The sequence below is a fragment of the Pteropus vampyrus genome, unplaced genomic scaffold, assembly GCF_000151845.1.
Source record: "Pteropus vampyrus isolate Shadow unplaced genomic scaffold, Pvam_2.0 Scaffold248, whole genome shotgun sequence".
NCBI lineage: Eukaryota > Metazoa > Chordata > Mammalia > Chiroptera > Pteropodidae > Pteropus > Pteropus vampyrus.
Genome location: NW_011889029.1, coordinates 821,489 through 831,816, shown reverse-complemented (window position 1 = coordinate 831,816; position 10,328 = coordinate 821,489). Strand labels below are relative to the sequence as shown.

Here is a 10,328-nt window from a genome sequence, read left to right as displayed (position 1 = left end):
TCTAAGGCCCAGGGAGCAGCGTGGCCCAGATGAGCGAGCCTGCGGTCTGGAGTCCGAGGACTCGGCGTTCAGTACTGGCCCTGGCCCTGCGCCTTCATCTCCTTATATACGAAATGAGGGATTAAATAACATTAAACAATGGCAACAGGGATCTCTAAATCCTTCTCATACCTCTACCTTTGAGGTGTCCTGGACCCCTCTCCCCTGGAGACCTGATTTCTGCGGTATTTGTTATTTATGATACCTGCCGAGGAGGCATTTGTGGCTGCCAGTTGTGACTACAGAGAGCTTGTGCCCTCCTGCCTATCCTTGGGCTTGGAGAAGAACCTCCAAATCATTGTGTGCTACATTCTGATTATGAGGCAAGTTGTGTGCATTCACAAATTCAGTTTTCTTTACAGATACAGGTGACACATTCCCAGCGGGCCAGAAAACTCATATTGACAAATCGGCCTTATTTGAATGTCACATAAGGAAGAAGTTCGAGGCTCCAAGTTACTAAATGATTAGAAAACAAAGGCTTCCCAGGTGTGGTCTGGAGGACATTTGCTCTGAAAAATTAATAGATCTACTTTCAACAGAGAGAGTTTGCGACTTGTCAGGGCTTTTAATATGCTGATGTATATGTTGAATCTTTAGAGAGTTTGGGTAATGGAGTATTTCTTAAATTTGTTTGCCTTTGGCAGTTTTTCTTCTCCCTTTATAGAACATTTCATTAGGTCTAGTGTTCTGAAGGAACACGTTATGGGAACTTCTGAAACCAACTGTTAGGTCTGCAAAATTAATTGAAGGCCAGACCTGGCACATAAGCCAAAGTAGAATAAACTCGATTGCGTTTTCCTCAAAAGAGGAAAATGGAGAATGTTCCTTCCATTATTCTCAGCAAAATCATTCTTGATGTTTCGTATTTGGAATTATAATCTTTATGCTTTTATTATTTTCACTGTTTTTGTTAACAGTGACAAATTTGAGAATTATGCCAACCATTCTCTAGTTTGCGGGACTTCGAAAGATTTTTCAAAAACCAACCGTATTTCTAGAGTGCTTTCTTTATGAAGCTTTTCACTGTGTAGCTCACAGTAAGCTTTTAAAAATATTACATGCTTTGTTGGAGCTCAGGTTATTGATATTTATTTGCATATGATTATTTTAAGATAAGAGAAATCCTAATTTCTGAGAGAATGAAATACACATCGTCACAGTATTTATTTTGTCTAAACTCTAAAGCAGAACTGTTGCTCTCTCTAAGCTTTACTAATTGTTGATAAAAAATCTTCACATGGATTTTCTATCCATAGTATTCTTAGAGATTTTCAGTGGAAAGTAAGAGAATTCGTGATTCTTGTCTGATCCTCCCTCGTGATTAGTTGACTTCGCTTTCAGTTCTCAATAGTTTTGTCATAGTAACGACTGGGTTTCACAGCCAGAGGACAGCTGCCAAGAGCTTTCGTGCCATGAAGCTCCCTCCTTCGGTGTCACAGATTTCCTCATGTAAGTTTCTGGGCGAAACAGCACATCCTGTCTCATGATGCTTAGAAAGTCGTCCCTGTTTGAATCAGACTTGGTGGTGATGAGAATCCCAGCACTGTCTGCTTGTTCTGTGTTTTACAGGTCTCCCCTTTCCACCGCCACCCCCCTTTCTTGCTCCTCTCCCTGCCTCCCTTCAGCTAGAGAGTAGATAACTGGCTATTTAAATCTAAAAAATTGAGTTTGGTTTGTGACTAGACCACTTCAACTATGTGTATTTTTGGAACCTATTATTTTGAACGTGTTTTAGCAAAATTAATTGAGCTCTTTAGTTGTCTAATTTTTATTCCATCTTTTCCTTCTGTTGCTCTCTTCGAGTTGTCGGTTTTCCTGGCAATGACCAAGCAAAACAGCCAGTATTCTGAATATGAAAATTTCCATTTCTGTACCATATTAGGCACGAGCAAGTAATTTGAATGAAGTGCTAATAATTTAAATGTTTCTAAAATTAACTTCACTTACCTTCAGTGCTTAGTCTTAATGTACAATAGTTACTAGTCAGTACTTATGACCTGGCACGAGTGACCTTGTGCTTCTCAATTAGTTTTCTGAACCATTTGTTTTTAAGAAAGGGGAAACAATTACAGTAGCAAGCACCGGATTCTGACATCGACAAATGCTACATGTTTTAGAAGTCATTGCTACATCTGAAAATGATAGTGTTTCATTTCTTTTTTAATGCTGATGTTGGGTGTGGTCCCTTAAAATAGTTATGAATAATGCCTGTTGGTATTTTGCCATAGTTCAGTAGATTCTGTGTAAAAAGCTGTCGCTTCTGCTTAACTTGAAGAAATGTTTAAGTTTAAAATGGGTTATTAGTGGACTCAGTGGTTAAACTACATTTTATCTTAAAAGTTAAAAGCATCAAATCAAATGGACTTTATAGTAAAGAAGGAAAAGAAGTTTTTAGAGACGTACTCATCGATACATCTCACTTAATACAGACACAATCCTTTTTAAAAACCATGTTTTAAAGAACATAAAAAGCGTATTATTGCTCTGTTGTGTATCTTGCTCGTGTGTAGAAGGCATTGATCCTAGGGCAAGTTACGTAACCTCTTCAATTTTCCTATCTATAAAGTGATTGTATCTAATTCATAGGTTATAGTGATGATTAAATGAATTAATGTTTGTATATTCACTTAGGAGAGCCTGCCACTTAGTTAAATGCTCAAAGTTGTTAACCATTACTATTACTGTATTATTATATTTGCATTTCAAATGATTTACCAGTTTCGTCAGACTTGAGTGGTGTGTTTGAACAGCAGTGATTTGGGGCTGATGAGATTTTATGTAGAAAAGGCTCGCTGGTTCCTACACAGCAGCTGTTCGACAGGAGTAAATAAGTTTGAGTATCTTGAACTCTTTTGCAGTCGCCGTATTTAAATGTAATTGTTAACTGTAGATTTTCAGAATAAAATTGGGTATTTTCTAAACTCTTATATTGAGATAAGAAGAATTTTCAGATTGCGGATATAGGTAAGTATTGTTCCTGTGCCTTGGCCAGGAGTCATATCTTGCTGAGTCGTGGTCTGTTTTGTGAGTTGCTGTACCGGCTGTTGTCGATATGATAATGGCATAGCGCCTGCCAACCTAAGCGCCAGAGGGCAGGACAGCACTTGTCACTCCGCTCCGCCTCTCATTTATCTTGCAGAGAAAATTGACAGTAGAGAAAACCACCAAATCCAGTTTACTAAACTTTTGCAAGTCATCAGTACATTTAGAAATCATGTCATCTGTTTCCAGAATATGTCTTTGAATATGGCATTGCAAATATTGCACCAAAATACTTCACTTTTACGGTCTGTGTTTACTCCTAATAAATACTTAAGAAATGTCTGCCTTGGGAGGACGTGATGGCGTAGTTCAGCGGCCGTCCTGCAGACAGGTATTTTTCCTGCCGGTCTCCTTTTCCAGCCTGGTCACTCACGTTTTCTTCTGATCGTCACCTCCCCGGAGAGTTGAAATAGCTGACTGATCTTCCCTTGAGCCTTTGCGCTTTTCCCCTTCAGCCTATGGGCACTGTTGTCACAACAGTTTTCTTAAAGGACATCCCCGATAGTCATTCTTTGCCGCCGCAGTGAAACCTTCCTCGGCCAGTCATTGGAGGTCCCCTTCAGAACGACCCCGTCTCCTTCATACTTCACGTGTCAAACCTGTCTCCCCCCGGTTTCAGTTTGCAACTGTAAACAATTGAACCATGACAGTTTCTAAACTCTTTAGTTTAAAAGCCCTCCCGGTCCCTGGAGCTCGATCCCTAACCCAGTCTTGTCTTGTTTCTTTGGAACATGCCGCGGCTCACGTTGCTGAAACTGGCGGAATCAAGTGTCTCTTCTTTATATCACAGTGATTCTGTACGCGTCTAATCTTACGTAGTGGTACGTGAGCTTCTTAAAGGCAAGGACTACGCCCTGTCACTCATATTCATTTTATAGCTCATATTCTGTAAAACAGATCTGACTGCAATTTGCCACCATTCATTACACTCTCGATTTTACTTAGTATTTGTCTGCGTATTTAATCCAATGAGTCAGGATTAAACTCAGTCAACGTTAAATTATACCATTATGCTAACTTTCAGATATTCTTATTTGGAAATCTTTTAGTGAATTTTAGGCTTTGTGGAGAAGAAGAGAAGGCAGAGCTTGGGAGGGAAGATGTCAGAAGTCCTTTTCATGGCCCTTTAAATCGTATCATAAAGCTATCATCAAAGCAACCTCGATTTAAAATTGGTTGTGGCACATTAGGTGGCGCCTTCTCTCCCTTATTCCAGCCCTTTGCCTCTTGTTTCTCTTCTTTAAAATCTGCAAGATGCTAAAAAGAACTAAAATTTAACTTGTTTTTTAAAATTGTACATCCTTTATCAATAAAAATTACCTTGCCGATTTTGAGAGCTCGCAGTTATATACGGTATTTATAGCTTTCTCTTTTTCCTACAGAAAACCATAGGCAAGATTGCAACGTGCTTGGAATTACGAAGTGCAGCTTTACAGGTAAACAGGTTTTTCCCTGTTTTTCTGGCATAAACCAATTGCAAAAGCTGCAAAATTAAGGAAAAGAAATTATTATAAGCTATTAAGATATAACATTAAGCATGCCTGCTAAAAGCAGTATTGTCTCAGAAGGGTTTATAACACTAGGAATTCATGGCTTAAGCTCATATTAAAAGGTTTAGTTCATATTTTATAAATTATAGAATTAAAAGGTATGACTTTAATTATTTTTTTCTGTTATTTTTAGCCTGAATGTTCCCCAAATTCAAAACAAACAAAAACCATTTTGGGACTTCTCTTTCCTACTTTGAAAGCAGGAAATAGATTCATTTAATTTGGCTACTTTTTGAATATTTTCGCCACTTAAAAGACACATAGTGTAGTGAAATCTTTATAACAAAAAGATGTAATGTGCATATTTTAAATTCAGTCCACACAGTCCCAAGAAGAATTTAAACTGGAGGACCTGAAGAAGCTAGAACCAAGTAAGTTTCATTTTCTATTTTTTAGTGATACGCCTTTCCAAAAAATTTATTAGAGATATTCCCATTACTTAGCATAAATGCTTATTTGATTTATTTCTGTTCGTATCTAGCCCTATGTGATTCTTTCACGCTTTTGTAATTTCTATAATATTTATAGTAACTATTATTTGGTTTACCTTTATTTAGAATATGAAAAATTATTAGATTCTATGTTCTACCTATATCTACATGTTTTAGCCTTTATTTTGTTTCAATTGCTTTAAAAGAGAATAATTACTTTGGTAAGCATTTATAGTAGCATCTGCTGGAGAATTTTACATTATAATCATCGATGCCCATTTATACTCTGTCATCAGAAGCTATAGTCTAGCTGTTTGAGCTGCTCAATAAATGTTGTAAAATATTGCTTCAAATGTTTTGGTGTTTAGGATGCTGCCAGATGAAGCTTTTTTGGTGGTTCAAATGGAAGGTCCCTTAGAGGAAATGTTAGCGATATCGGCAAAAGCACAAGTATTGAATATCACCACGGTCAATGTTAGGGTGTTTTCATCACCCCAGGAAGAAGCCTGGTACTGGTCGGCACTGCCCTAGCTCCCCAGCTCCCAGCTCCCCAACTCCCAGCCAAGGCGACCGCTCATCTAATTTCTGCCTCTGTAAATTTGCCTGCTGTGGACATTTCCTATAAATGGGATGATATAATATGTGGTCTTTTGCAATTGGCTATATGTACTATTATTTTAAGAAAAACATACTGGAGGTTGTAGTGGTTATTTAATGATCATATAATGGTTCTAAAGAAAATTACAATGCTCAATTTTTTTTAATAAGAATAATTAGGATTTTGGCTCCTTATTTACTTACTGTTTTCCGTTAAGTTTTTTTTTTTCTAGTTTGTTTTCTAATAAAATTTAGAACCTTAGATATGTGGAATGACTATAAACCATTCATCCACAGATATTTATTATCTCTTCCTGTAAACATGCTCACTTATTTCTCCCGTTCCTCCCAGGATCTTTCATGGTGACAGTGGCTACCATTTTTTAGAGTAGCAGCTATATACCAAGCACTCAGATAAATCTACTCAATTGCAATTTGCTAACAGACACTTTCTCATCACCTCACAGCTCATAAATGCCAGAACCGGGTTTTTACCAGGGTTCTGAGTGACCCCAAAGCCTATGTTCCTTCCACCACCCTCTGTATTAATACCTATAATTGTGCAATATTGACATCAATTCTAAATATCCTACTACTCCAGTTCAAACTCCTGAGAGGTTATTGGTGCGTATATTAGCGGGACTAACATCTGCATTGGTCTCTTCTCTTTCTTGTTTTTACGGTTGCTTGTTTTTATCTTTTTAAGATTGGGGTGGGAATGGAAAGGAAAGATAGTATTATTGGCATTCATTTTGTTATATTTTGAATTTACATGGTGCTTTTCATACGGACTTCCCCCTTCTTGGTACTTAATCTCTTTTTAGAGGATTTTAATCTCTTTTTAGAGGATTTTAATTGCTGTTGCCTCCTACGGGGACATCAGTGTATGTATTGTATCTCAGTAGTATATCCTCTGTAATTTTGAATTTATTGTTTTATCAGAATTAGTCATCTTTTTCAAATTGACACTTGACTATATTTCAAGTTAAGTATACTGTGTCAGGCTGGCCTCTGCCTTTTTTGAGACTGTAAAGAAAACAATTAATGAATGACTGTACTTTTCAACACGTAAGACTTGCTTTATTTTGCTAATGTATTTTTCCTCCAAGGTTTTTTAAATCTCTTATAATCTTGTCTGAAATATACTAAACCAAGATCTTGAAAGTACTAGTCATTTAATTTTCTTATGTTAATCCCTAGTGATGTCAGTGAATCAGGTTTCGAATCTCTGCCACTTCCCCCTCGCTTATCCAGCCTCAGCTGCACGGTCTGTTCTCTTCCTTGAACAAGCCGAGCCGGTTCCTGCCTCGGGGCCTTTGTTGTTGCTCTGGCCTGCCCCCTAAACCCTGCCCCCTAAAACCTGGAGAGGCCTGGCCCCCGGGCTGCTCTGGACAGCCCCCGCCACGCCGGCCGGGTCAGGGCTCAGACGTCGCCTGCTCTGTCTCCCGAGCCGGGTCAGGGCTCGGATGCCACCTGCTCTGTCCCCTGAGCTGACGCTCTCCCCGTGCTCCTGCACCGTCGTCACGTCCGTGCCTTCGCAGTTCATTAGCACATTCGTAGTCTGTGTTTCCAAAGCCAGGTCCTACGAAGGCAGGAGCCCCTGCCTTGGCCACCTCCATTTCTTCAGCACCTAAAGCATATGGGACATTATGGGCACTCACTGTACATTTGTTGAGAAGAAGAAAGACAGAGGAAGGATGAGGGTGAGAGCTGGAGGAAGGGAGAAAGAGAATAAGAATCATGAGAATCTAGACTCAAGACTTGGACTTGGCCTTCGCTCTCACTGATGGACTCAGTAGGGGAGCCTATGTTACAAGACATCTGGTAAACAAGGCTTACACCTATGGGAGTAAGTCATGCGGTTGCAACCTGCGCACTGGGGTGGCAGTGTGCCGGGCCTGTTTCAACTCTAAGCTGCAGGAGTCCAAAACCAGGCTGCGTGAGCTGAGTGTAAAATCGTAGGAACCTGTTGGATCGCCCAGTCACCGCCACTGCTGCACCTTCCTGCGATCGCAGGTGGTTACTGGGAAGCCGTAGGCTACGTGAGAAGCCCGAGATGCCGTGCTCGGAGCGCCTCCGCAAGGGGTCTGCACTTACGGTACCTCTGCAGGTGTAGGCAGAATTGTTGATCTAAGTTCACATGCCAGGATGTCATCATCGACCACAGCCGTAGGACTGGGGGTGGTGCCACGTTGTTAGGATACTTCCCTTGGGGATAGATCTCTCCTGTCTGTGTGTGTGTGTGTGTGTGTGTACATATACGTGTGTACATAATAACCTTTACGTAAGTGATAAACTTTATATGTGTGTATGTAAGTTACACGTGCGTGTAATAAATGTATATGAGAATTATAACCAGATTTAGCAAACGTAACCAGTTTCATGGAGTTGAGGGGAAATCTCATCGGGACACAGAATAGGACAAGGTCATGGACCTCCGACTGATCATCTTTGATGTCTTTTGATTGACATAGTACAGGAAGGAGGCGTTTTTATCTCTGGTGCTCGTGTCTCACTTGGGACTTTGCACACGTAACTATTTTGGGGATCATTTCCCATGAAGTTCACTTTCCATGAGGGCTCTGAGACTCTGGAACATATTCTCCTTGGAGATCTGATAGTGCTCTAAATTACTGGTACCTAGAATATACTACGGATATTTTCATTCTGTTAAGACTTGTAAGTCAACGGACAAATGCATTGTGATTTTGGATGATGCTAAGACTAGGAATTTTTACAAAGTTAATTTTTAAATGCATAGTAAAATTGATTAAAAAAAAAAGTCATGTATGGTAAAATTTTAAATTTTGATTCCTGAAAGAATTCATGTGTCTTTCTCTTTTTATTCTAGTCCTAAAGAATATTCTTACATATAATAAAGAATTCCCATTTGATGTTCAGCCTGTTCCCTTAAGGTAAAATAAATAAGCACTAATATTTGTCCTCTTATTTTGTCATCTTCTTTTACACCTGTTTTCGGATATTTCTAGATTTTTCATATCAACACTGATATCATTGATATCAATATATCAACATTTTTATGTCAGTATTTTCTATATCAACATCTGACCCGGGAAGGGAGCAGCTTGCGGCTTCTCTAGCACATTTCGTTTTGCAGCTTGCTGTTTTTTCTGTCCTTTTTGCATGTAGGAGAATTTTAGCGCCCGGCGAAGAAGAAAACTTGGAATTTGAAGAAGATGAAGAGGAGGGCGGAGCTGGAGCAGGGTCTCCCGACTCCTTTCCCGCCAGGGTCCCCGGTGGGTACCGCGTGTCGGCACATGTGCGTCAGGTGACATAGTCCCGGTCGGGTGTCGGGGATGCGTCTCGGTGTCGCTAGCGGGAAGTTGACCCTGTTCAGGGCTCTGCCGGTGTGAAGCCGGTTTCGTGGCCGTGTTTTGGTAGTGGCTGTTGGAGAAGCGCTGTCTGAAAGCGTCTGAGGTCTGCGTCGGGGCTCCCTCCACCCTCGCGCTCGCCCATGCGCTGGGAGGACCCAGCACGCGGGCGCCCTCACTGCCACCGCCGTGCTCTGTCGCCAGGAGAACACAAAGCAGTCAGCGAAGGGAAAAGTCGCCTGAGTGAGGAAGCCAGCAGCGGCTTCCAGGAGCCCTTTCCCCGGGACTCACACGCTTGCGCTTAGTTCCTCCAGCAGCGACTTGTAGCAACACGTGTGAACTGTCGCCCTCTGGCAAAGCCGCTTGGAGACTCAGTGCCCAGGGCTGTCACTGGGGCCTGATCACGTGGCCCCCTCCGCCTAGCGCTGGCCCAGACTCCAGACGCTCAGAGGAGGCAGATACTCAGCATAATCCACACTGTGTGCATAGGCAGCCTAGGCCTAGTGGGCTTCTTACCAGAGGCCACGGGGAGCCCTCCCCAAACCCAGGTTCCCGGACTAGCCTGGGCCAGGCAGGTCTTCCGGAGAGCTGCAGTGAGTACTGCTCTAATGAATCAAATTGTGGTCATCAAAACAGGATCCAGGGGAATGTACTGAGCAAATGCCCTTTATTTTTCCCATCTTGTTTTGGGCAAGCAAATCACGTATGGCCAGCCTGTTACTTGCAGGAGATATCGCTGAGGCTCTCCCCATAGATAACCTAGGGCAGGCACCTGGATCGATTTCTTGCCTATCCTACTTACCGTTTTACTCCGTACTGTTGGGGTTTTCATTTCTAATAAACTAGTTCACTTTACGAAGTACAGCGATACGCTGTAATGTGATGCATTTTCCAGTAGACTCCAGAAGCTTTATGGTTAAATACAGTCGTGTCATCCAGGGAAGTCTCTGGGTAATAGAAGTGCAGTACTGTGCCAGCATCTTTAATACTCCTTTGGGATGAGGCGTTGTGCAGTGCAAACAACGTAGACTTGAACCAGCAGAGGAGACATCTCGCTCCTTGTGCTGTGACCTGCGCAGTTATCAGCTTCCTGGGCACAAGTTATCGGCGAAGGACGAAGGGCCACCGACGGGCCAGCTGCACGCGGGAGATGGTGTCGACCGCTGGACACTGCGCCGGCCCGCAGGGGCCTTGATGCCTGCCCTGCCACCCCCACCCTGCCCACAGTGGCAGAGGCCCTCACACCCACCTGCACGCTTGCTCTATTGCTTGGTCAACGTTTTCACACAGTTTCTAAAACATTCTGGAGTGAACTGGTCTTTATATAAACACAT

The 10,328-nt window shown here is 41.8% G+C and overlaps 1 protein-coding gene across 1 annotated transcript in view; it reads left to right on the top strand.

Moving 5' to 3' along the window:
• Nucleotides 1-10,328, top strand: part of AIDA (axin interactor, dorsalization associated) — a 29,731-nt gene that overhangs the window by 10,660 nt on the left and 8,743 nt on the right. Inside the window, exons 3-6 of the mRNA XM_023520112.1 lie at nucleotides 4,467-4,520; nucleotides 4,951-5,005; nucleotides 8,514-8,577; nucleotides 8,813-8,919. Coding sequence (XP_023375880.1) covers nucleotides 4,467-4,520; nucleotides 4,951-5,005; nucleotides 8,514-8,577; nucleotides 8,813-8,919 — 280 coding nt within the window. The remainder of the gene's footprint in view (nucleotides 1-4,466; nucleotides 4,521-4,950; nucleotides 5,006-8,513; nucleotides 8,578-8,812; nucleotides 8,920-10,328) is intronic.